At 37.3% G+C, this 26,943-nt stretch overlaps 2 protein-coding genes across 4 annotated transcripts in view; one reads left to right on the top strand and one right to left on the bottom strand.

Moving 5' to 3' along the window:
• Positions 1-1,136: 1,136 nt before the first annotated feature.
• Positions 1,137-26,895, bottom strand: NAA35 (N-alpha-acetyltransferase 35, NatC auxiliary subunit). 2 transcript variants are annotated; one of them, XM_048930859.1, is made up of 24 exons: positions 26,785-26,895; positions 26,234-26,482; positions 25,556-25,697; positions 24,451-24,484; positions 21,916-22,030; positions 20,918-20,992; positions 20,035-20,202; positions 19,228-19,294; positions 18,120-18,163; positions 17,405-17,455; positions 16,657-16,740; positions 15,006-15,120; positions 14,374-14,552; positions 13,263-13,322; positions 12,080-12,186; positions 11,803-11,869; positions 11,032-11,130; positions 8,411-8,589; positions 6,766-6,902; positions 4,839-4,906; positions 4,442-4,582; positions 2,906-3,028; positions 2,039-2,119; positions 1,137-1,482 (listed from the first exon to the last, which is right to left on the bottom strand). In XM_048930859.1, the coding sequence occupies exons 3-24, from the start codon at positions 25,677-25,679 to the stop codon at positions 1,423-1,425; spliced, it is 2,178 nt and encodes a 725-aa protein (XP_048786816.1). In that variant the 5' UTR covers positions 25,680-25,697; positions 26,234-26,482; positions 26,785-26,895; the 3' UTR covers positions 1,137-1,422. The 2 variants fall into 2 exon arrangements, with proteins under 2 accessions (XP_048786816.1, XP_048786815.1); XM_048930858.1 differs by having other exon boundaries at positions 26,718-26,833.
• Positions 8,655-26,943, top strand: part of AGTPBP1 (ATP/GTP binding carboxypeptidase 1) — an 85,098-nt gene continuing 66,809 nt past the window's right edge. The window contains exon 1 of one of the 2 annotated variants that reach the window (XM_048930847.1): positions 8,655-10,409. In XM_048930847.1, the coding sequence (XP_048786804.1) occupies positions 10,271-10,409 (139 nt within the window). In that variant the 5' untranslated portion in view covers positions 8,655-10,270. Of the gene's footprint in view, positions 10,410-26,855 lie in introns of those variants that run through there. The other variant, XM_048930842.1, reaches the window with a different exon arrangement.

Raw genomic sequence — 26,943 nt, 5'->3', positions numbered from 1 at the left:
CTTGAGACTACCCTGACCTAGGTGCCAGACCTTGCATTTGGCCTTGTTGAACTTCATGAGGCTGGCGTGGGCCCACCTCTCACGCCTGCCCAGGTCACTCTGGATAGCTTCCCTCTGGTGTGTCAACTGCACCACTCAGCTTGGTGTCATGTGCAAACTTGCTGAGGGTGCACTCAGTCCCACTGTCCATGTCACCTACAAAGATGTTAAACTGCACCAGTCCCAACAGTCCCAATACCCATCCCTGAGGAGCACCACTTGCTACCTGTCTCCACTTGGACTCTGAGCCACTGACCACAAGTCTGTGAGCGTGACCATCCAGCTAATTCCTTACCCAACAAGTGGGCCTTCCATCAAATACATTTTTTTCTCCAATTTGGTGACCAGGACGTCACGTGAAATACATCAGGCCATGAAGGAAGAGATGCAACGTGCAGATGGGCTTGGGATCAAGGGGTAGAGTTGACCACAGACAGTTATCCATGAATGCAAGACGTGCCCTGCCCTTAAGGGAGCCAAACAGATAAAGCCTCTTTGGTATGGAGGACAGTGGCTAAGATAAAACTCAAGGAAGTTAGCTTATAGTGGTGGAAGCAACCAATGGCTGTCTGGAAACATCTATCCTGGGTCTTGGAAAGTATTTCTTGGAGGGACATGACCCCCCAGAAAGAATTGAGTCAGACAACAGGACTCATTTCCAAAGTAATCTCATTTTATATGTAATTATCATTACTATTATTTTTTCTCCTTCCTTTTCTGTCTTAGCAAATAGTTTTCATCTCAACTCATGTGTTCTACTCCATTGTTTCTTCTTCCCTATCTTCAAGGGCACTTCACCCATTTGAGACAAAATTGCTCCAAGATAACTTATAAATCTGAAACAAAATCACTGAGCTAAATGGAAGTCTACTTTTCATCTGCTTTTAATTTCTATAAAGATTTTTTCAATTGAATGGACTTGGCAAGAAAAGAATTCAGCCATTCTACTTGCAAAATGTAATGCATTCAGGCAGAAATATGGAAGCTGTTTCTAACTGCAGCAACTCAGCTGTGTCTGTTATCAGACATACTGCTGTAGAGCATTATTTTTATTCAGCAATGAGGGTTAAGTATTTAAACACCATTTTCTGTCAGGGTTCATTTGTAGAAGTAATTTATGATTAAATCTTTATTTAAATCAAAGAAGGTACAACATTTGTCAACAATACAGTTGATTAAAATCAGCTTCACCTGTGTAACATTAGAAAACACCACTTTAAAACAGCAGTTGTCATTCAGTTCATTTAAAGAAGGCAGGCTAGAGATATTCCATAAATCAGCACTTTTATCCCAGAAATCCCACTCAGCTGGCACAATACTAGATATTCCATCCTACTGCTGGTACCTGATTATGCTTCAGGTATCCTAACAAAGTCTCGTCTTTCAAACAAGCTTCACAACTGGAAAATACTTATGAGGAGAGAAGTCAAATTCTGGAGGAACCTAGAAGGGAGACATTTAAAATATTACACTCAAGCAGCAGAAGGAGATAGAAAAAATAATCCCAGCTCTTTTCTATCTATCTGAAAAATGCTCCAACCTGGTTCTGGATCTTTCAGTAATTTCTCCAGTGGTAGGAGGTACAAAGCTGTGAAGTGCATTTCTTCAGCATCATCTTTTCTGCGCCTACCCTTCAGCAGGAAAGTCTGAAGGCCCTCTCCCACCCCTCTGATCCACTGATCCTGAAAGCCAGTCTCTCTCCTTGCTGTGTTCACACAAGTTGCTGGCACACTATCAATTACTCCTTCCTGTTCTTGAAGACTAATTTTGTATATGTTATCCCACACATACCTTCCAATTTTGTTTCAAAGACATTTAAAAGATAAGAGTTTTCTTTATTTAAATAATTATAACATACTTGTTTCCAAGAGAAAATGAATTGTTACTTCCCAGTTCTTTTGACAGTCAGAATAACTGTGGCTTAAATCTGCTAATTCAGCTGTGGTATTGTTGCATAGACTAACATATTTCACATTAATTTAACCTGGTATTTTCTTACCTTAGAGTCTTTTTTGTGACCTCCTGCCAGAAGCTTCATGACCACAATATTGGGTTTAGCAACTTTTAGAATTCGATTGACCTATTCAGAAAACAGCAAGTAGTTTTCAGTTGAAAGCATATGACTTCAAAAACATTCCAAAGATAATACACACACTTGCATACTGTAACAATACTACAGTCCTCTTAACAATACATTTCACCAGAGATCAAAGAGTTCTGAATTTACTCAGAATTACATTAAGTGGATTAATGATATTTAATAAAGGGGACATTTTATTGTTCAACAGACCATAAGACCACTGTCTTCCATCCTTAAGTACAAAGACTGTTAAAAATATGACAAATTCTGAGGCACCTGTCCCAAAAAAAAATGTTTAGACCGACTCTAGGTATCTACCCTATACACTGATCCAAACAAGAAGAGAAGTGTTTACAAATGCCAGATTGAAATCTACTTTCCAGCCAAACTAATTTTTCCCATCTCTCAGGGAAAATTATCAGGCTCCAGGTAAGCTAGGAATGTGTGGATGTTAACTTCCTGGTAAAACTGATATGTTTTTCAAGTGACATCAGCAGGTATCATACAAGCAAGAACTATGTTGCTGCCTGTCATTTAAGATGCTCAGCAGAGAGAGCCTTGGAAGGGTGAGCACAATCCAGATTCTATCTATCAAATGTGATGAAATGAACTGCTGTGTAAAATGCCACCACCCTCCTCTGACCAGCCCTTAATAAAAAACATTCAGCTTTACTCAGTATTTTGGAAGAGTGCATGTAAGGTACCCTGGATCTCAAGTAAACTCAGCTTGAAACAAGCACATTCTATCATTAACAGCTACTAATTTTTACAGTATTTTAGTCTTACCTCATGGTCTGGATTAGGAATATTCTCAAGAATCATTTTAGCTTGCTGGAAGTGTTTGCTAGCTGCCATGTAGAGATCTGCTGATTGAGGAGGGGGGCTGTACTTATTTAAATCAGACATTTCCTGACATATAAAAGAAACATACAAATACACATTAAGATCAGTTGCCAGTAAGTTTTATTTTCATTACCCTGATTGAGATTGATAAATTTTAAGAAAAAGCAGTAAAGTTAAAAACATTTTAAAAGGCAAATCTTAAGCATCAATACATTGTTTAATTGTCATTGTACACTGCTATAAAATATTGCTATAAAATGATACCTGTTCTCAATAACTTGCCATTCATTTGATTAGTTAATCCTATGCAGCAGGGAATAAAATTATAGGAGGAAAAAAAAAAGGAACAAAAAATACAAAGCCAAATGGTTGTAACACTATTTACTCAAAGAACGTTTAAGACTCACACTACTTAACTCTTCATTCTATACAATTTTGAAGCGACAGGGAAGAAGCCATGTCTTCACTTCCACAACAGCTACTCATGATGCAAAATTAAGGAGTGTGGCTGGCATACTATATATTACAGTTGCAGTACCAGACAGACCTGTAAAAGCTTAAAGATTGGCCAACAGGTATCTGAAAGTTCAACGTGAAATTTCAAAGTTCCTGTATCTGAAGCAGAATAACCCCACATATCACTACAGTCTAGTCAACCAACTGGACGAAGCGCACTGTTACAGTGAACACTAAGTTCAATACAAGCCATAAGGGTTCTCTTAAATTCCTCTTTAATACCAGACTAATAGAGGGAAAGACCATTAATTGCAGCTTGGGAGATTTAGACTGTAAATGAGAAGAAAGTGTAGATAGTGCAGCCCAGAATCAGTTTATCCACAGACTAACTGGAAAAAAAAAAACAAAACGTAACAGGATCATGTTTTCCAAAGAGGAATGTGTATCACTGAATTTTTTCTGGACTTGACTGGACACAGACACAGCTGGTCTGATCTATAACACTACTTCAGAATAAGACTGGACAAGACAGACATTCACATATCACTTCCAACTACCACTTCCATTATTTAAAACTGAAATCTAGTTTTATTCTTGTTTCCTTTTCCTAATTATTCCAGTAATAAAAACGTTTTGCTAGACAAACTACCACAAATAAGTCTGTCAATGAGCTTTCAGTAGATTTCATTTTCATGCACATCAACACAAGCATTTCAAACTGTGAGAGCAGACCAATTTTCAAGCATCTAAGTGTCTTCGTAAGAATTTAAAACAATTTTCTTTGCATACAACTAAAGCTAGAACTTCCTGCAATTTTGACTTAAAGAATCATAGAACGTTTTGAGTCAGAAGTAACCTTGAAGATCACAGAGCCATTCTACGACCCTCTAGTCTCAACCCCCTTTCACTATCTGAAGGTGCCCAGGTATTTCTTAATACAAACTCTGAGATATTAAGAGCTCTTTTTAAAACAACACTACCTAAATAAATGATTATTTACAAAAGCATTTTAAAATCACTCACTTTAAACTGCAGGTAATGCACTGGGGGTGGTGTTATAACACTGTTGAATGGAGCAAACCTGTGCTCATACCGCACTTGTTCACTATCCAATTCAAACTTCGGTTTTCTTACTTTGCCATCCATGTCAAATGCAATCATTGTCTAAAAAGGACAAGATAGAGTACAGTGAGAAGTGTGAGAAGTGTTAGCTTTGTGTTGTCTTTTGCACAAGCAAAATGAAAGCTATAATTCTGCACTAATTGGATAGGGGCAAAACAAGGAGAGAATTTACTATATCACATTAAAAACTTGAAATTCATTTTCAGTGCCACTAAAAACAAAGAGGACATGCAACGTATACTTAAGTCTCGTTAAAAAAGAAAAGAAGCCACTGATCAGTAAAAAACGTAAAAATTACCTTGTACATCCCAGCACACATATTTTGGTATGCTTGGCTCATAGTGATCTCTCTGCTCAGAGGGCGAACTGCAAATTTTAGATAAAGATCTTTTAAATTCCATATAAGCAAGAGAACTTAATTCAGATTATTTCCAGGAGCACTGCCCAAACATGACACGTTTTGTTGTATTATATGATAAGCTAAAATGCTTCTGTAAATTACTCATTTTCATTAAACTGGCTTATTACAGTATACTGCTTGTTGAATTGCACATATTCCAGGAAAGTTGTTTCTAACACATTTCTCACTTCTTCAATTAAATTTTCTCACCCCTCCTGAAGGGGAGCTTCCATGCAATTAGCAAACGTATGTAACTGTACTTCCATGAAAATAACGGAAGAAATTTCACTTATAATGATAATCACCAGCATCTGTTTCTTCCTAATAAATAGAGATAAGCCTAAGTACTGAAATGTGTAAACATGCTGAGTGCCAACTGTTGGTATTCAAAAATGTAATTCAAAATCGAACACTAAAACACAGCCACAACTCACGTACATAGCAGAAATCAAAACGTACACCGTTCTCTTGCATCTCACTGCTCACTCTCATAAGAAGGTGAGAATTACTCATGGACTCACTCAGTACTCATTTTAAGACCAGGAATTAGTTTTCCTTTCCATTTGCTCTGAGCATTAGGGTAGTGTTCTGCACTGACTTCAGTCTAATGGTTTCAGCATCACACTGTGCTGAAGTTAAAGATACAAGCTAGCTGGCTCAGATTGATCTATTCAGTGAAAGAGACTATACCTTCTGCATTGTAAATAATGAAAGACAACTGGAGCATGAAGAACAGGAACACTTTTTTCCTGCTCACTTGGCTCCTCTTGCACAAAATATCATAAGACACATTTAATTACAATCACATGAATGTTACGTTGCCTTCAATAAATTGATTCTAACAGTCAGCAGAAGATTAAAGCTTTTTAAAGAAGAAATGCTTTTTACTGAAATAATATTCTTTGAACTTCCCCTTTAGCTTCCACTGTATAACTATTGCCAACTGGCCTTATATTTGGCACCTTTCTACAAAGTGTAAAATTTTCTGAACTTCCAGAGCAAAGAAAATTCAGCTGAAATAATCTCAGGCTGTTCAAATCCAAATGTTCCCCTTGACTAGAAGACAAGGATATACGTACACAGAGAAGCAGAGAGCAAAGAAGTAGATTGTCTGCATGGTGTTCAGTCACAAAGTTAATGCTAAGATAACTCCAATTTACTACAATCTATTAGCCACTTAGGTATGGTAAAGCTATATTAAATACTACTTAGGGTGTGTCTGGCTGCCTCTTTAGCAGGCATGCTTATTGCTCTGATTAGAGAGTCAGTCTGCTATTATAGTGAAAGAGAAATTCTCATTATCTCTCACATAGAAGCATCAGAGAAAGACCAAGTTTCTAAAAGAAAATTTCACACAAGATTACTACCACTGAATTTAAAGAACATAACTCAACATCTAAAAATTAAGAAACATTCTGAAGACTAAGAGAAAGAAATATATTGAAAGTTTGGTCTTCGAATCTAGCTACAGAATCTAGTCACAAAAAGCATACCTCTACAGTCTATAATTCCTTTGGAAAGGTAGTATTTTTCAAAGACAATTGCTCTGGACCTGTTAACTACATCTCGCAGGTATAACACAACTGGTGAAGCTATGAATACAAATAAGATTTAGATATTTTTTGGAAAACTTATTTAAATAATAAATGGAAAACTCTTACGTAGAGATTGATCATTTCAGTTAAAATGTTTTACTTTTAGCCTTCATAAGCTTCAGGACATTCTTCCAACTGACATAAGTTCTGATTCAATTTTTAATTTCAGTTTGACACGGTCACAAGAAAAGGAGAAAAAAAAACAACAAATCACTTTACATCTCAGATACCTTTTTTCTTTTTCTTGGTTTTCTTGCTACTACGGCCTTTCTGTTGTTCTTCCATTATTCTCTCTTCTGCCATTTGAGAGCTGTCAGCACGGCTCAGCGTTGACATCAACCAAGCATAGAGGAACTCTGATAGGTACCTGTGGAAAACACAGTATGCCCCCTGTAAAGTACGACAGCATAAAACATAATGCATGCTTTCTAACTGAATGCTAACTGGTTTACTCAAAGAACTTACTTACAGGAACAAACTTTAGGGCAATTAAATCCGTTAAAAAATGTGCACAGCTGAAAACAACAAATTATTCTGTGTTCTATTTTACCAAGTTTCAAGCTTTAAAAATTCATGTGTTATCACAGAAAAGTGCCAAGTTCACACTATATACATGTGACATTTTTGAAGAGAAATTTTAAAGAATTCTTTCAGAGAAATTTCCTCTGGAGTATGAGACAGTCCAATAGATCTTATTTCAGAACAAAAGGAATTAAAGAAAAACGACATAAATTATAGATCCAGACTATATGAAGAAAAAAATAATGCTCTGTAAGAATTTATAACTCAGGAGAAAAATTACTGTGTAATTTACAGGTTTCCTCTTTTTTTCTTCACTTAATGTGCGGAGATAAAACAGTTCATTTGATAGTTCAGACTATAAGTGATTTTATTAAAAAGGACAAAGGGGAAAATAAGGCAGGTATGCACACTAGGTTACAGAAAGCTGGGTATTACTGCTAAGGTAGTACTTGAAAGCGTATCGCAAACTTCTGCTACCTATCTGCAGTATTACTTTTCCCACATAATGTGGAAAAACCATCAAACCATCAACAAAGCAAAGCAGAAACAGAATGAAATGCACTGAAGTTCAAGTAATGTGAACCTGTCTAACTGCTCAGAAAAAAACAGTGATAGCTTACATAAAAGTTTAATGGTGACTTCATTAGAAAAAACAACAAAACCCTCAACCAACTCAACCCCCCAAAACCTCTGCTAGAGCACAGAAGTACTTCATAGTAGATAGGATCAACATTAAATTTTTTATTGCTGTATTGAAACATTGAACCATTTAAAAATCTTTTCTCATTTGAACAAGTCATCTACTATGAAAAATAACTTCATGTGAATAAAGTACAGTGGAGGAAAAAGAAGTACTTTGACTTCATACAGGGTGATCTTTTTCAGTAAAGGCACGTAACTCATCAAATATGCTTAAGAATACGATGTTATTTTCACATAGTACCACAGCCACAACTTAAAACACTGAAATTTTTTAAAAACCACTAAGGTGGTCAAGAAAATGATCTTGGTAGGACAAAGATGGAAAATAAAAAATTGTCTTCCTCCTGCACTGTTCTCTCTGTTAATCAGTGTATTTTTCACCCATTTTCATTAGAAGACACTGTTTCTGAAAGTTAAATGAGAGCCAATTACTATCTCAGTGAAAATGAAGTACAATAATAAGTAAAACTAGAAAAGAGACCACTAGATTTTTCTTGTCCATTTGTAATTTAATGAACAGGAAACTAAATAGCATTTTGAACCAGCGTAAGACCAAAAGAAAAGAATTTAAATCCATTTTTTAAATGTTTGCATTTAAAACTCCGTGATAGGATCCCTCCCCCAAGACCTGTAAAGAAAGCATTCTCTTACCAATATATATAGTAATATTCATGCATGCTGTAAAGTTCCAACTCAAACCCACTCAGAAGATATTGTATCATAATACGGAGGTTATGATATAAGACCCAGGTGCCCAAGCATGCCAAATGCTGTCTTTGTGGTTCCTGCTTCAGCAACATACTATGAAGTGCTGCATCTACTTTTTCTGCCTACCAAAAAAGAAAAACAAAGGTAAACTATTCAGTAATAGACAAGAGGAAGAATATAAGACTGCAAGTGCAATGAAGTTCTCCCAGAAATAAAGAAATCAGAATACAAGTGCTGCCAACAAAGTTATGCTCCAAATTTAAAACAGAAATGTTTTTCCAGATACTGTTGTGTCAGTGGTCTAGAATTGGTAAAAATCTGAAACATTTTTCACACAAGGAAATTATACTGAATGGGAAAAAATGTTTAATACAATAATTCAGGGAGGCAAGCTTGTTAACCAGCACTATCTCTGTTCATATTAAAATTTCAGATTTTAAAATTACTAACAGTCATGTGAGCACTGGAACTCAGAAAATACAGCAAACTATTATTTGTCCTTCTGTATTTGCAACCACTACTTCATTTTATTTTATTTTTTTTTAAACTTGGCTGCAATGAAATACTATATTTCTAAGCTTGGAATGCAAGTACGTTTACACTGTGGCCTACCAGAGAAACAAGAACATTGGTAAGACCTATTCAGTGTTAAAATGTAATTGTATAGAAGATGCGAAGTCTCTCTCAGTTGGAATAATATTAGTAGTCTTGAACGAAACACCCCGTTATACACATCAGAAAGTCTTTTTTAAAAAAAAAAAGCGTCTCGAAACAGCAGTATTTGCTGCAGTATTGCAGTAAACTCTCAAGCAAATCATCTTCAGAGATGCTAGAACACATAAAATTTCCCTCAACTCCAAATGATTGTTTTCTTTAGCATGAAGGTCATAGAAAATGCTTAATTTCATTACCTCAGACTATCTAAGGAAACATTCCCAGCAGAAAACTTGCCTTTTCCTGTAGTCTTTTACTGTCCAGTCTGGAGAAAAATCCCAAACAAGCTGGAGTACGTATTCTAAATAACTACTACTTACTTCACACATGTTTTATAAACTTAATAAAAAGAAAGCCATTTTCTATTTTACAGAGCAATAAATCTGAATTTTCAGAAGTGTCTTGCAAAGATGTCTCAGAGAAGCACAAAACAGTTCATTGGGAAAGGACCTCCAAAGATCATCAGGTCCAAACTTCAATGGAAAATGGGGCCTATATGAGACTACACAGCATCCTTTGCAAGAGTACCTTGAAAACCTACAGATAGGAATTTTATCACATTATTGGTTGCTGCAGTAATGATTGTTATCACTGTAAAAAAACTGCTTTCTTATATCAAGGCAAAACTTCTCCCAGTGTAGCTTGTAGCTTTTGACACTTGCTTTCCTCCACTGATTGTAGGTTAAGACTTGTACTGTTACAGCTACCTTGTGATCTATGCTCCAGTTACGCTGGCAAAGTCACAGGTGAAGAAGGTAATAAGAACCTCTACCTTGTCATAATTATTAACAACCAGCTTTGCTGTCTGTTTATCAGTGGGAATATGTCTTCCCTGTGCACTTCTGCTTTGCTCATGTAACTAAAGAAACCTTTCTCATTTCTGTCATCTAAGGCAATTTCCAGCCTTGATCCTTAGCTTCCCCGATGGCAACTTTGCATGCCCTAGCAACATTTCTGTAGTCCTTAATGCATAGCGGGTCACTTCTCCATAGATTGTATGCTTCTTTTTTGCTTTTAAGCACACAGAGAAGCTCATTATTTAGGAAGGGTGGCCTCCTGTTCTGTCTCCTCCCCTTCCCTTTGTAGGGGATGGAATGTTGTAATTCTGAAGGATTGTTATCGAATAATTCCCAGCACTTACAAGCTTCTTTGACCTGCACAGATGCCTACCAAGGAATCCCTCATAGCTGGGTGCTAAGCATCCTGAAGTTGGAACTTCTAAAATCAAGTTTTTTTATTTTATTACTTGTTTTCAGTATATTGTACCAAACCCCAAACTTCACGAAGTTATGATAGCTGTATCTAAGGCCACCACTGGTATTTAGGTGTTAAATATCCCTTCTCAGTCTGCCAGCAGTAAATTCAGCATTGTGTTGTTCCTATAGGCATGCTGAGGATCTGTAGCAAGAAGCAGTCTTCAGTGCATTTCAGAAACCGGTGGACTTCTGCCTCATCCATCTGTCTCTGCTTACAAGCTTGCAGACTAACAGTTACAAAATGGACAGAAGAGTACAAGGAGTGCAACTGTTGCTGAATTACAGACATAACAGTGTGTTTCCACAAAGTTTACTGATATGACAAAGTTAATCTAAAATAAATAAATAAAATACCCAAGCAAACAAAAACCCAAAAACTCAGTATCTTTTTATTCAACAGATCCAACAAGAAGTATTTGGATTCATCCTATATGCTTCTTGGTCTCAATTTAGAGATCCTTGTTTTGAAATTCTCTTTAAGACATGAGAACAGAGGAATTGCTTCATTTACATATAAACGAATACCATATGCTCCAATCTGGCAGGAATATGCCATGAAAGAAAAGTTTGCTGGACTGCTACCTAGGACATTACCTCATCCTGAAGGGTGGCAAACTCCTCCAGAATGTGACCCAGCTTATCTCTCTGACGAGCTCTATTGTGTCCATGGATTTGAATGAGACTACAGAATGGCTGAAAGAAACAAAGCACAGTTTTAATTTTTCAACACAACCTTGTGGAGGAGTACTAGGCATGCTTTATACATCTATCATTAGAAGGTAGGGTCCTTCAGACTCCCTAGGAAGCCTGCAAGTTAACAGGCAAGCAATCTGGAGCAAAATGCAAATGCCCACTTCTCTGTATGCAAGTCAACAAGGGTTTAGATGAGCATCTTTGAGGAATGTAATCGCAAGCAACTGCTTGCAGGAAGAGATTTAAAAGAGTAAGAGTAAGATATAGGTCTTCCAATATTTTCTGGTATTTTCATTGCTCTGTCACTGCAATACAAGGAATCTTTTCACTTTTGTTTTTTAACCAGAGAGAAGGTAAAAATAATTCAGTTTTTACTACGCACTTTCTGTATGAAACTACCTTGTGAAGAGGCAGTTGGTAAAGATTTCTTGTAAAATCAAATGTTAATGAAAGTGTTATTGAAAAATCTGGAATACAATACAGGCAACAACAAAAAAGAAAGCAAAAACAGCTTTCTGACTTTCTAAGCATTGCCATTTTAAGATGGTCAAGTTTTCCAATTCTGCCTTCCCATCAGTTATCTAAAATAACTGGTTTCATTTTCAAATGTAAGTTTAATCTTGAAAGTACTCATATATGAGTGTATTCAGTGTAATTGGAATGAACACTTACCCGAACACAATGTGTCACAAAGGAATCAATGTAGTCCTTAGCCTGGTGATTGTTATAAAGACAACATCTAGAAGGGAAATATCCACAGATGGATTTAAAATGTCACCACTCTATGCAGCACAAAATTCAACAAGAAACATAAGTACGAATAATTTCACATATTAAGCACAAATTAATACAAAATGCGTATATTCTTCAAGAATCTGCCTTTGTAAGAAGAAATATTTTTCATCATATTATACATACACACATGCAAGTCAATTCAAGACACACTTACTTTGGAGAAAGTACTGGAGGACTGACAAAAGATCTTAAAGCATCTTTTACCATGTCTTGCATGAGGTGAGTACCAAACACCTTCTTATTATCTACCAGAAAAGTCGTCTGAAAATGAAAATGTACTTTCAGAAATGTGTTAAGTTAAAAGCAATGCTTTAGAAATAATATATAGAGAACTCTTAAGATACCTGAATGTATCAAAATTGCTTTAAATATTCAGATAGTCTGGTTAGTTGGTAATCTTAAAAACAGAGGCATACTGAAATCATTCATTTGTATTGAATTCATATAAAATACAGCTCTAGTGGTTGTATAAGATGGGACATGTAAAATTATTTCATTTCTTTTTCTTCAAGTATGATTCATCAGACAGATGTTTCAAAAGATTAACAGAAAATACTTTGCACAGTTCCCCTGGAGGCAAATAAAGTTAAATCTGAAAAGAACGGGACCAATGCAGAACTTTTTCTGCCCTCCAGATACTACTACTTTCACTGGTCACATCTGCTGCTCATTCCACTTTCACCCATAAGTGCTTTGCCCCTTTTCTACACGGCTCTCCAGCAACTGGAGAAATTGTGCTGCCAGGCACCCATGCAGTAGAAAGTCAGAACACACGTATGTTATGAGAATGTTTTACTTGCCAGTAAATCTCCATCAGTTTTACACATGACTTAATTGGGATCAAAGGGAAAGAAGTTCTGACATCCAGGGACACCCTACGCAGATCAAAACCTCCTATAAGGAAGTGTATTTTACTCAGAGTTATGGAATACATAATTTTTTTTTTAGGGTAAATGAAACAAAGTCCAAAACTCTACTGTATCCCAACCATCAGTTGCTGTTGCAGCAGCAGAGATAGTTCATGTATGATCAGTCCCAGACTAATGTTAACAAATGCAGAATAGCAGAAAATGCCTGTGCAGGGCCAATATTAAGGCACAGGAAAAAGGTCAACACCGTGTTTTAACCAGTAGGTACTAACATCATCTAAACAATATTTTTAAAATGTTTTAAAACAATGACATCAGAACATGTATCTGATACTTAAGTAGCACCAGAAAATTTCTAAAACCTGTATTATACGAACTGGTGTGCAAATAATGTAGATATTTAAAGCAAGAGGATGAATCCATATTTGTCATGAAAGCTAATTACTTTGCTCAAAGACTGGACATTACCTGTAACAGGGATCTTGAAAGAACACATGGTGATTGCTCACTAAATTCACAGAAGAAATCCTAATTTGTATTAAGGAAAAAACAAAATACAAGTCAGCTTAATATGACAACTCTTACACATGGTTGTATTTTTTATGTACATGTTGTATGCACACACACAACTGTGTAAATACACACAGAAAAACACACAGACACATGCAGATAGCATAGCTCATACTAATTGTAAGAAAAAGGAACAAGAACTATAAAAAAAACCTTTTATGAACTTAAAATCTATTTCTTCTGTAATTATCATTTACAGAACAGAAGGTTTAAAATTTATTTTTCTCAGTACAACACTGAAATAGTACTATTAAAGAAAAAAAACAGGATACTGTGAAGCTGTTTATGTCTCACCAATATTGAACCAGGTTTGTAATAAAACTGCAGGAATTGACTAGTTGCAGGTGTTTCATGCAAACACTGCTATAACTCATGTAACAGAAGATAGGAAGACAAAGCATTTTCGCATGGTCTTTGAACAATGCCTGACTCATCTGTGGCTCCCTTGTCAGAGAAAATGTGTATGTCGGAGAAGCATTTAAATTGCTTATAACCAGTGTAGACAGCAACTGAGGGCAGCATGTCTTATTCAGGAAAGAATATACACAACTGCTTAGCTTTATTTCTATTCAAGGAATAACTTGCTTAAAGATCTGTGCTCCTGTGTTATAGAATCCATGTACGATAAAGAATGTAGCAGGGACAATGTTCTGCTATGGCAGACACAGCTTTTCAGAAGAGAAAAGAAGTTACAAAGAAACTACTTTCCTTGTGTTAATGCTACTGTGATGCATAATTACTACCTAAAGTGTTAGGAAAAACGAGACGTTTGACAAGAAAAAAGGCCTTCATCCATTAATTAAATAAGATGAAGTTCCAGGAGTGTTAGCAGATATTGAATTGTGCACAGCAATACCAGATAAATACACAGAAAGTACCAAAAGATTTATTCATACAGCTCCTTTTTTTCTGCAGTGTGTAACAGCAATGCATGCACTGAATCATTTTTTTCGTAAGTCTAATTGTAAGATTTTCTATTTGGCTATAAATATGAAATATTCATACTTACCAATATACAGTGCAAATTAGTTAAGTTTACCACTTCACATACAGTTTTTATTCGGTCTATTAGTTTGGAAAAATAACTGACCATTTCTTCCCTTTTAATTATTTTTGCATACCGAGGGAAAGTTGGAGGCAGTAACCTCTGATTAACAAGAGGTTCAAAGCCCATCATAATAGGGTGATCTAACAAGAGAGGAGAGAGAGAAAAGCTGCATATAAGCTGACTTCTCAGAACTCACTTTAAACTTAAAGGTATGATATTAATGATGCAGTTAGCCTAAATGAATTTTTTAGCTGACATTAACTTCTGGTGACACCAGCTATGCAACTGAGATAACGATTACTATTAGAAAACCCTCAACTCTTCAGCAGTTAGCTGTACAGACAATGAGGTGCTGCTTCCTGTTCTGAAATGGCATATGCATTGATTTGAAATGCAATGCACAGTATTCAGTATTTACATAAATTCTGGCTTTGAGGTGACATTGCTCACTTCAGAAGAAGCAGCACTCAAAGCTCTAATAGTTTGTATAATAAAGAGTACTAGCTCAAAACAAACTTTTTTTAACATATTTAAATATCGAACCTTATTAAGGTACATATTTAAGAATGGGAAAAAAAAAAAACAAAACTTACCTCCTTTAGTGGTATCATTCTGTGCCTGTATACCATGATGTAATGAATTATGGATGGCAGACAGCAAGTCAGCTGCCTGAGTCATCAATTTCTGAGCTTCTGCAACTGCACTCGTCTAAAAAGCACAGGACAGTTAATCACATTTTAAACTAACATATTTTGACTACAGAATTCATCTTAGTTTTGGAGAAAAAGCATGACATCACAATTCATGTTTGAACATAACAGTTCTGAAAAGACAAACTTTTGTGCAAAAAAAGTTTTCTTTACATTTTACATGTCTGTATGTATAATATTGCATTTTATGAACTATTTTTAAGTAATGTAAGCCTTAAGAATAATTACAATTGAAAGTCTAGAACACACTATGCATGTCTCCCACTCTTGATTTTGCAGATCTGGAGAAGAAAAAAACAAAACTTTTCTGCCAAATGAAGTATTCCAAAGATGAAAAAAATATCACCTATCATTAAAAAAAACCCAGAACTCTTAACAATATCGACAGAACAAAAGCTTTCAAGCAAAATGAAATTACTAAATAATATTAGAAAATCCTACATTTTCATTAGAAATAGTCATCCATTACCTGTTGACATGCTGAATTTTCTGACATTCTATGAAACAAAATGCGAGCAGAAAGAATACAATTTAAAACAACTTTCTGTAAAAACAGAATTTTGTTTTAAAAGTACTAGGCTAATGGTCCCTGAGGAAGCTTCAGATGTTTTATACTTAACATCAAATTCCTTTGGAAAAAAAGTTTAAAAATCCCTGAAGAGCTAACAGAAGCTGAACACTATCCACAGTTCTGCAAAATGTCCTCTTGAAGTTCTACTACGTGAATAAGCTGCTAAGCAGATCTAAAATCAAATCAAAGCAAGCTAGGAAGTAAACAACTCATAGCAATTAATACAAGCAGAATTTGCTCGCACGTCACTTCCATGCCATAGTTTGATTTCTGCTCCACAAATGGAGATGCTCAGAATGCAGCTGTTCTCAGCTACTTCTTTTCTTCACCACTGGTGCTTATCAATAATGTTGGGATTTGACAACTTTAAATTTTAACTTAATCAAGGACTTTTAAACCATCCAATATGCAACCACTCCAACAGCAAAACTAGGAGGAGCACAACTCCATGCCAGTAAACAAAAACCTTCATGAAAACTGAAATAATAAGCAATATACAGTTACCTACTCTTCTGTGAAGTCATTCAAACAGAAAGGTTTGTGACAAGCAATTCTAACTAAAACAAGCAGTTTCCTTTCAACAGCTAGGAAATCCAGTATTTTTAAAAAAAACAACTATATGGAAAGTTGTTACTTTCCACTTCTCAGACTGAAGAAATTTAGATATAAATGCAACACCCATATGGAAGGAAAAGCTAATGATTTTCTAGAGATAAAAATACAGCCTGATATGAGGTAACTCTGCAAAGTCTCATACAATTTCTTCAAGTGATTTCTGGAAGGCTATACTAGTATCAGCTACTGCACTTTCATGTGTTTTTTGTAGTAACTGAAAGAAAAATGAGCAATAGCTTCCCTCACGGCTTACTTAACCCTGCAGGAACATCAATTCACATTTACATAGTACTTGTACTGCCTTAGAGAAAGGATCCTAACGCAAACACAGAAATACCATAGACATACCTCTTTTTTTGTAAAGGCTATTAGAACAGTCAGTAGTACCCGCGTAAACTTTACTCTGCTGAATACAGCCAAACATTGTTGATGCTGTAATTAAAAAACACTCCAAATTACTAAGCAATATACATTAAATCCTGAAACTTATAAAAAAAATTAGATTTTAAATATAGATTTTAAAATAAATAGATTTATTGACTTATACCCTCTAGTCTTAAAAAGATACAAAGATACTTTGGCTAAAGGATAGCCACTGGCTATAGCTCCTATGCAAATCCATTTCAGTTTCAGCTTAAGTGGACAGCCACACCCTTCTATATCAACCACACCAAATAGATTAATTACTATCCTTCCTGGAAGGAGCTACACTGCTTCTACCTTCTGCTGCCAAATTGTCCCTTAATGGAGAGTTTATCAACAGGAGTAAAAGCTGTTGCAAGGAAATGAGTTGAAAAGGCACAAGATTGTTAAGACTTTCTACTTTTGCTAATCATGTTTTCTAGAGAGGCAAGCAGAAAAATGACAGCACTGCAGCAGCACTATCCTGCCACCAGGATCAATCTGGAACTCTTTCACCACTTAAAAGACAAGGTACCAGATGGGGCTATGCTAAGAGCCATTCTTAAAGAGTAATTCATATACAACTGGTGTAGCAACAATGGTGACACACAATCCCCATGAGCTGAACTGCTCATTTAAGTGACAGTGTACTAATCCTTTAAACAGAAAGTAAAAAAGTAAACCAATTAATTACTTCAAGTTCAACTTCAGGATCTCTTTCTTCTCCTTGTCGACTTCGAGTGCTCTAAAAGGTTAAGGAATTTGAACTAATTAATTAAAAACTGCAAAGGAAAGTTACTGATAAAAGCCCTTTATCCTCTATAGAACACCTTCCGAGTTAAATAGCACTAAAAAAACATTTCTAAATTCAAAACTTCTTAGCATATCATGTTTCTTTTTCATTTCATATCATTTCATATCATTAGCATATTTCTTAAGTAATCTTGTTTCTTAAATAAACACATCTGCCTCAGCACACTCTGAAAATAGTGCATTTAGTCTCGTTATGGAAATTCTAAAAACATTTTGACAAAGGAAGATTGAGTCTTAATATCACAAAGTATGCACAATAAAAGCCAGAAATTAAATAGTGCTTTCTGTGTCACAGCCCAATGTCACGCTCCGTATCACCATCCCACTTATTTCTAATTATATCACTATTAATGAATTCAGAAAAAGCTTATGACTTCACCATCTTTACCTACAAGGCAAAGAACCATCATTGTATGCAATCCACGACAGCAATCTTTCCGAACACACACATGTACACACACGGAAAAAAAAAAGAACAAAACCCCACAACCAGCATTTACTGACAGAATTTTATTCTTCATAATCCAGCTCCCTCTCTAAAACCTACGCTAAGCACACTTGAAGTATAATCAGCAAAGCAAATGTAAAAGAAATACCTTCACTCGTCTTTGCATGTCATCTTCTACATCTTTCAGCATACCTAGAAAAGGAAAAATTCAACTAAAAGCAGAAGTGTTCTTAAGTACACTTACATCATTTAAATCAGAAAAGTTTTATGAGGAAATGAAGGCTAATGGAAAGGCTTAAGCATACATAAGTAATAGTGCATAGAAAGACTATTGCACATATGTATGCATGAAGTGATGAAGTTTGCATCCACGACTTTAGAACTACAGAGCTTTTTACTCAGAAGCAATCTGTTTAGATGACAATAAGTAGAGAAGTAGAGAAGCAGAATGCATGAAGAGTACCTTCTGGTGGCTTGTAGCTGTCCTAGTTCTAGACGATCCCATGGTTAAACATTTGCTTGGCACACAGAATCATAGACTGACTTAAGTTGGAAGGACCTCAAAGATCATATAGTTCCACATCCCCAGCCACGGGCAGGGCTACTGACAGCTAGATCAAGTACTGGATCAGGTTGCTCAGGGCACTATCAAGCCTGGCCTCAAACACATCCAGAGATAAGGAATCCACAGTCTCTCTGCTCCAGCAGGCTCTCTGAAAAACTTCCCTCTGCTACCTAATCTAAACCTTCTCATCCTCAGTTTAAATACACTCCCCCTTGTCCTATTACTATCTACCTGTGTAAAAAGCTGATACACCTCCTGTCCATAATCTCCCTTTAAAGACTGAAAGGCCGTATAATGACTTCTCCCTGAAGCCTTCCTCAAGCAGAACAAGCCCAGCTCCCCCAGCTTGTCCTCGCCAATGTGCTCCAGCCCTCTGATCATCTTCATGGGCCTCCTTTGGACCCTCTCCAAAAACTCCATATCTTTCCTGATTTGGGGCCCCAGACCTGCATGCAGTACTCCAGTTACTAAACCACTTCTCTTTCAGGCATTGGACAAAATAAACAGCCAAGTAATTTCTTCAAGAGAAGGAATAACCAGTCCCTATTTTTACCCAATCATCAGGGTTGGGACTAGGACTAGTACGAAACATAAGACATTCCTACTAATTTATTAGATCTGGTTGAAAATAAATGACATGCTTAAAGAGAAAGTGACTAATAGGAAGGCGCACAGAAAGCAGAGCTTGTACCTGTAACTCTAAGGTCTGTCACACTGTTGGCCATTTTAAATCCATACGTCATTGACTGAAAATCTTCCTAAAATATGAAAATTGGAGAAGCATGAGTAATGAAATACACAAAGTTACAGTTTTAAGCTTGCTTTTGTTGCTGTTGTTTAACTACACCAGGTATAAAATAAAAGTGGTTTTATTCAACACAGTGGAATACATCCCATTATGGGTGATATTTCTGCTAAAATTCTGCATAAATCTTTAATACTACTATGACTTTCCTAACTCTTACCAAGCATCATCCTACCAATAAGTTTCAAAAACTATGGATGCACAGTACTATTTAATCAATTTTAAGGCTAGTTTTTAAAAAGTGACTTGTCCAAGCTCAGAGAAAACAAAGGATTTCTCCAACACAAGGGCACCAAAAGGACCAACATCACAGAAAAAGAAATTCTCATTCCATTGATACAAGGACATTTCAGACAGACAAACATAGCTACCTAAAGTACAAAATCAGAACTTAAACAGAAAGAAAACCACATGTAAATCTGATTTGAAATGGTTAGCCACAAGATTAGCATTGTTTCCTGAACATAATATTTATGTGGCTCAAATACTCAAGCAAAATATAGAAAAGAGCATTAACATCCTTTAAAGAACATTGCATAATAAAAAAATCAAGTGTAACACTTTCAGGAGCATGAATTGCTTCTCCTATGGCACCCTTCAATTAAACAGTAATTTAACTAGAAGTGTTTCACTTGTGTTAAAGAGCCTACAAATGATGCTGAATACTTAACGACAGCATATGCTGAAACATACCTCCTCAAAAACGGCTGCTTTGTTGACTTTTTCTCTAGCAATATCACAGATTTTTAGGATCCCCAGAGCAAAAGCCTTCATAGCAGGATCTTCTATGAAGTCCGGATTATGAATGTAAAGGCAAGTGAATACTGTCTGCGCCAAAGAATGCCCCTCTAACCATGTTATCTATGAAAATGAAAATTAAATGTTTTACTCATGACAGCCAAGTCCTCACTTTTACACCCCTACTCTTTTTACATCTTACTGAGCTTCAGTGAGTCATTAAGGAAGTCTGTATCATCACAACTTTCTACCTAGCAGAAAGGGATGGAGAAGATTTTTCAACCTTTAGCCACAGTCCTTCAGCTAAATTCTGGTGCAGGGGAAACTTATAAAAGGTTCAGCTCTGATCTCTGTGGCTTAGACATGACATTAACTTGAGAGACCATCGAATACAGAAGTTTCCTTTACAAAATCCAGTATGAAAAATGAAATCAGCTATGAAACAATTCAGCAATATTCTACATAGTTTCTTCTCACAATCCACTCTCTCTACTACTTTCATGTTTTTAAACTAAAGCGAAACCTTCAGTAACGCAGAATACTATTTCTATCTTGAAATATCATGAAATACAGTATGGTAAGATTTCTAAAATGATGACAGTTCCCTTCTCTAAAATAAAAGGAAAAAAAAAAAGAAAAAAAAAAGTCAGCTTATGAAGTGGGAAGGAGAAGAGGAATTATGTTACACCATGTCAAACACACAGTGATCTTAGTATGACTTTTTCCTGAATAAAACGTATAAAATGAAGCTCCACTCCTTTTCCTTTTTTCAATCTGGATTGAGGAATTATATTTTGAAAGCAAGAACATTAAACACTAATAGCAGATAAATCCTTACCAAACAACAAAAGCAAGTATCCATTATTCCTATCAACTCAGGTGAAGTGAGATCCTTTATCTTAATGGTGCCATCCTTAAAAAAAAAAAAACACAAAAAAAACAAGAAACAAAAATTAAGAATATGTAATACAATATGTCAAAAAGCAACTTATTAACTGTACAATTGAAAAGGAAATTACAAATTGGTCAAGACTTCTGAATATTTGTATGCTTTACTGACCAGCTTCATAATGTTTCAAGAATTCTCAAAAAGCTTACTTTCCACCATGGTGTTCAACGCAGAGCTTTTCAAAGAAAGCAATAAAATAAAACTTCTGATCTATAACTATCCAGTAAAAGCTTAAAGCCAGTTAACAGGCAACACTTAAAAACACAAGCAATATGTAAAGTCACAATGACTGAACAAGGAATACTATGCAGGACTGATTCTCTGAAAGCCACTTTTACATTGTGGATATTTGAACAGAATTTTACTGCGTTGAAGGATCAAGAAAGCAGAGACCCCGTTTCTTTAATTTTATTTGTTTAATGCATGCAATTTCACACAGCTTTCTCCCTTTCAAACCACTCCCATTCAAAGCACATGGTTAAAAAAATACATATATAATCCTCTACAAGTGCATTACTTCTTCCCAAGTAACAGTCTTTCAGCGTACTTTCACAAATGTTGACCATGCATCAGAAGTTAATCATCACCATGAATACTGTTAAATTTGACAGCTTCTGTTCATGTTAATGAACTGAACCAACAATCACAAAAAGAGTACAGAAGTTGGCTTCCTTTCAGTTATTTTCATATAAAAGACAAAAGATGTGTGGATGACTTGCAAAACTATTTCCAAAATGTGTTTATTTGAGGTCTTAATACTTAACAATTTTACGGTAATTTTCACAGGAAGAGTTAGTATCACAGTAGTAATATGAAGAACAAAAAATGCAAGCTACTCCTATAGTTATTTTACAGCCACTGAGAAGGCAAAAACAGGAAACACAAACCTTAATAGCTTGCTCAAAGTTCAGAACTTTTCTATTAACTTGGTTTCCAATCATACCAGCATCCATCTTGGGATCCATCATTTCAATGGCAGACATTGCTTCAAAAAGACCAAAACTAAGGAGACCAAAATAAATATGTTCCAAATTTGATTATTTTTATATCAGTCTTAACAAACCAGTCTAGAAGAACATATGATGGCAAACTGAGTACGCTGTTTCTTGACTGCTGTCAATAAGCTACATGAACACTATGATTGATCTTGAGAGAGCATGGTTTTCATGAATCTGAGGACTGTTTAACAGTTATGTAAGAAAAGACACGCTTAAAAGAAATTGCTTAGTACTTATTGAGCAGAAGAACACTACTTAACTAAATACCCCACTTCTAATCCTATGCAAGTGTAGAAGGCTTACTGTGTGTTGGGTTACTGTGCATTCTAATTTTGAAGGGCATTTATGTATAAAACTATGCCTTGTGCTCTGATTCTACTGTGGTGACATCCCTGATCATAATTCTAAGCCATTAAATTGAATGTTCCTTTCTGTCTTCAGCAAGAACTTTTTTCATTCTTTAAATGAAGAGACCTACATATCTTAATAATACACTTTAAACAATACAAATTTAAAATATTTTAATCTCAACTGGTTCCTTAAAAAATCCAGCAAGACCCTAGCACATACTTTTTGCTGAAGTATATTTTCTTCTTCATGCGTAGAGCTCCCAGTTTCCACTTTGGGATGGCATTTTAGAATTACTCTAAAGCATATAGCATGCTTACTTAAGCATGCTAATGGCATCTGAGGTAAATTAATTAATAAACTTCAAACCTTTTCTGGTCTTTTTGCATGAAAGAACGTCCATGTAAAATAGTTCAGCAGGTTTACTAGTTTCAGCGTTACTGACAATAACTTCTAACGTTAGCATTGCATCTATTAAGTGAAAATGTAATATTATCACATTTGAAAAGTCATGGCTGTCAGGCAAAGTCCCCACTGACTAGAAAAAAGGAAACATCACTCTCATTTGCAAGAAAAGGAGAAAGGACGACTCAGGGAACCACAGGCTGGTGAGCCTCACCTCTGTGATGGGGAAGACCATGGAACAGGTCCTCCTAGAAGACATGTTAAGGCATACGATAAACAAGCGGGTGACCTGAGACAGCAAGCCTGGTTTCACCAAGGGAAGGCCTGTGCCTGACCAATCTGGTTGCCTTCTATAATGTAGTGGTGGCACTAGTGGACAAAAGGAACATCTACTGGACTTCTGCAAGGCCCACCACAAACTCATCTCTAAATTGGAGTGATATGGATTTGAAGAGTGGACCACTCAGTGAATAAGGAATTGGTTGGAAGGTCACAATCAAGGGCTGTAGCCAACAGCTCTCTGTCCAGGTCAAGGCCAGTAATGGGTGGTGTCCCCGGGGGATACATCTAGGATCTGGTACTCTTTTAACATCTTGAACAATGATACAGACAATGGGACTGAGTGCATCCTCAGCAAGTTGCTGATGACACCAAGCTGAGAGGTGTGGTTGATATACCAGAAGGAAGGGATGCCATCCAAATGCCATGATAAACTTGAAAGGTGAACCTAATGAGGTTCAAGGAAGCAAAGTGCAAGGTTTTGCACTTGGGTTGAGGTAATCCAGGTATGTATATAAACTGTGACAAAAGCAGCTCTAATGAGGACTTAAGAGGTCTTGGCTGATAAAAAACTTAACATGAGCCGGCAGTGTGTGCTCGCAGCTCAGAAGACCAGTGGTATCCTAGATTCCATCAGAAGAGGGGGTGGCAAGCAAGGCAGGAGAGGCAACTGTCATCATGAGACCTCCAAGTCTAGGACCCCCAACATAGGAAAAACATGGGGCTTTTGGGGAGGGTCCAGAGCAGGGCCACAAAGATAATCAAGGGGCTGGAGAACTTCTCCTATGAAGACAGGCTGGAGGAACTAAGCTTGTTCAGCCTGGAACAGAGAAAGTTGAAGGGAGACCTCATTATGGCCTTCCAATATTTAAAGGGAGTATATAACCAGGAGGGAAATCAACCTTTTACATGAGGACAAGTGACAGGTCAAGGGGGAATGGTTTTAAACTAAATGAGGGAAGATTTTGATAAGATATCAGGAAATTTTTTTACTGAGAGAATGGTGAGGTGCTGGAACAGGCTGACCAGAGAGGCTGTGGATTGCCTGTCCCTGGCGGTATTCAAAACCAGGTTGGATGAGGCTCTAGGAAACCTGATTTAGTACTTGATCAAGTGGCTGGTAACTCTGAGTGAGGCAGGGGGGATGAAACTTGACAATTCTTGAGGTCCTTTCCAACCTAAGGCATTCTATGACTATACTGGCAAAAAGAGAAATGATCAGCCTTCATAGAAACACATCACATACATGCTCATGAGGATTAATAATACTGCAAGTATTTCAACTACTTTAACTAAAGTAAAAATTTAAATAACTTAGCTGACACTGCATGTCTTGCTCATTATTAAGCATTAATATTTAAAAAAACAGAACTACTCAAAAGGCATACTTACAGTTTGTCATGAAGCAGTTCTCCCAACTTCAGTTCTATGAAGGAACAGCACAATAAATAATTACAATCATAACTTTAATGCAACTTTTCCAGCATAATTGGATTATTTTAAAACTGTATAGTCTAAAAGAGAATAAAGTGTGAGAAGCAAACCAGGCCCTTCTACTCTACCTTTACTTGCTTCTATTTAGCACTTTTACAACCATCAGGCTAAAAATCCTTCTTCATAATCATACCTAATCCTCCTCTCTGACATCAGCACCTGAATCATCAAACTTTAAAAATCTGAATAGTGTGAAACACAGGACTACAGTTTTCCAGGCTCCTTTAGGCAGATGTCTGATTTTCCAGAGTAGGTGTTAACTGAAAGGCTTGGTTGTCTTCATTATTTTTTTTTAGCAAAGCCTTCAGATGCACTTGACTGGCATACAAACCATACATTATTAATAAGAGGGAACTATTTAGTGGCATAAGAAAATAATGTCAATGATTGTCTAAATTATTGTGTCTAATAAGCTACAGTTTCACTTTTATTTTTCATAAGACCATCATAAAATAAATAAAATTAAAAAATATATAAATTTGCCATTGCAGCAAACTAATAGCTAATAGCAATAAAGGCTTTGTTTAAATCAAAGCAATTGTCTCCATGTGACTCGGATGTACAACTTCCCTTCTGAAGTTGAGCCTTAGTTCAAAGACAAAAAATGATATACTGACCAATTAAATAAACATATAATCGTATCCTGTAGATTCAAAATTTACAGAGAAAACAGCATTAATTCTGCATAGATAAATGAGCTTTCCACTCAGTAGGACACAGAAAGAACCCTTAGTAAAACAAACAAACAAACAACAGAAAACACACAAAAACACATAGAACAACAAAGAGCACAACAAAAATCTATATTTATGCAACGTAGAAGTAAGACAAGATTCTTCTCATATTTCCAGCCTTGCAGAGTGTTAAACACAGGAAAACACAAAATCATTGCAGTCTCTTTGTTTGGAGCTTGAATGTGGGTCAAACTATTTACTGAAACAAAAAAAACAGTCCTCAGTCCTCCAAGGATTCAAATTTTTCACAGAACATGACCACAACTCACCTCTACAAGCTTCTTCAAAATCCTGGGTTATATCTACCCAGTCTGTATTACTCTTTTCCATCTTGTCAGGTATACCAAGCTCCCATCCCGAATCATCATCTTCTACCGAAGCTTTCATAACCATGATAGTGCTCCTTTAAAACTGTATCAAACACACTACACGTTAGGCAGAAATCACAGAAAGTTGTTCAAGGAAGACTTTTTATTCCGCAGTAAGACAGAGAGACTAACCAAATTTCATTTAAATGGCTACTATTACACATAATCAGCTTGAAAGGTATTCAGTTTCCCTACCACTTGTTTACAGGCTACGAACCTTCAAAAGCTAAGAACACCAAAACTTTGTCAGTGCATGGCCATAACAGAGTTTGTACTGAAAATAAGACACATGAGAAGAACCTTACTTAGAGAGGATGCAGGCAACACAGTTTTACCTTCTAGCGTTTTACACTGCTAGGAACACAAATGTCCTCCTGCTGCAACGCAAAAAGTGTTGCTATGCCTCGGAACATATTTGTGGGCATTTCCGATACCAAGACCACCGCCAGAGCGTTAAGCAACCGCAGACTAAAACGCAATCTTGGAACAGCAGTGACCAACTGCTCCGAGCTGGTGCCGTGCTCCCACGCGGAGGCACCCCGAAGAGCGCTGCGCGCACGCCGCCTCCCCACACGGTACCTGTCTCCTGTTGTGGGAAGGATGTCGGCACAGCCGTCAGGGAGCCCCGCGCCGCCCGACGGAAGCAGAAGCTTCCGAGAAAGGCCTCCGAAGACAGCAGATCTCCCGCGTGCCGGCGACTAACAAACAGCGGCGGCGACCGCACGGCTTCCCAACAGCGTTCGGGACGGGCGCCGCCGGCCCCCTCGGTTCAGTACCTCGCGGGAGGCCGCAAATCGCCGTGCTGCGCGGGTCGGGACGAGAAGAGACCTGCAGACACCGAAAGTGAGACTGAGATGGCGTTAAGGCCGCTAACGCCGGACCTCTCAGAGTCCTCGGGGCACCCGGCCCCGCAGCCGGACGGGCCTCCCCGCACCGCCTCCCCGCACCGCGCACGCCGAGCGCTGCCTGCGCTGCCTTCGCCGCCCCCGCCGGCTGCAGGGCCCGTGCCTTGGCGGCGCTCATCCCGGCGGAGTGCGGCGGGAGGCGATCGTGCTGCCCTCACCTCGGCGAGGAGCAAGGAGTGCGACCGCGGCCCCGCACGGTGCCTCCCGCTACCCCAGCCAACGTACTTGCTCGCCGCCTCCAGCCCCGAATCCCGGCCTGGGTGACGGAACGCATGCGCGCGCCCCTCCCTTCTCCCTTCCACGGCGCATGCGCGCGCCCTTGCTACCGGCGGTGGGGGCGCTTCGCGAGAACGGCCGCTGGGCCGGCGCTGCCGCCTGCTCTCG

The sequence above is a fragment of the Lagopus muta genome, chromosome Z, assembly GCF_023343835.1.
Source record: "Lagopus muta isolate bLagMut1 chromosome Z, bLagMut1 primary, whole genome shotgun sequence".
Classification (NCBI taxonomy): domain Eukaryota; kingdom Metazoa; phylum Chordata; class Aves; order Galliformes; family Phasianidae; genus Lagopus; species Lagopus muta.
Note: the sequence above shows the minus strand (reverse complement) of the source record. Positions and strands in the feature narration are given on the sequence as shown.

Excerpts from the sequence above, each read along its gene's own strand:
- NAA35 (XM_048930859.1), bottom strand. The coding sequence starts at position 25,679 with ATGGTTATGAAAGCTTCGGTAGAAGATGATGATTCGGGATGGGAGCTT. Across the intron at positions 20,203-20,917 it reads ATACTTGCTTTTGTTGTTTG|ATAACATGGTTAGAGGGGCA; the intron begins GTAAGGATTTAT and ends TCATTTTCATAG. Across the intron at positions 12,187-13,262 it reads TTTCAAGATCCCTGTTACAG|ACGACTTTTCTGGTAGATAA; the intron begins GTAATGTCCAGT and ends TTTCATTTTCAG.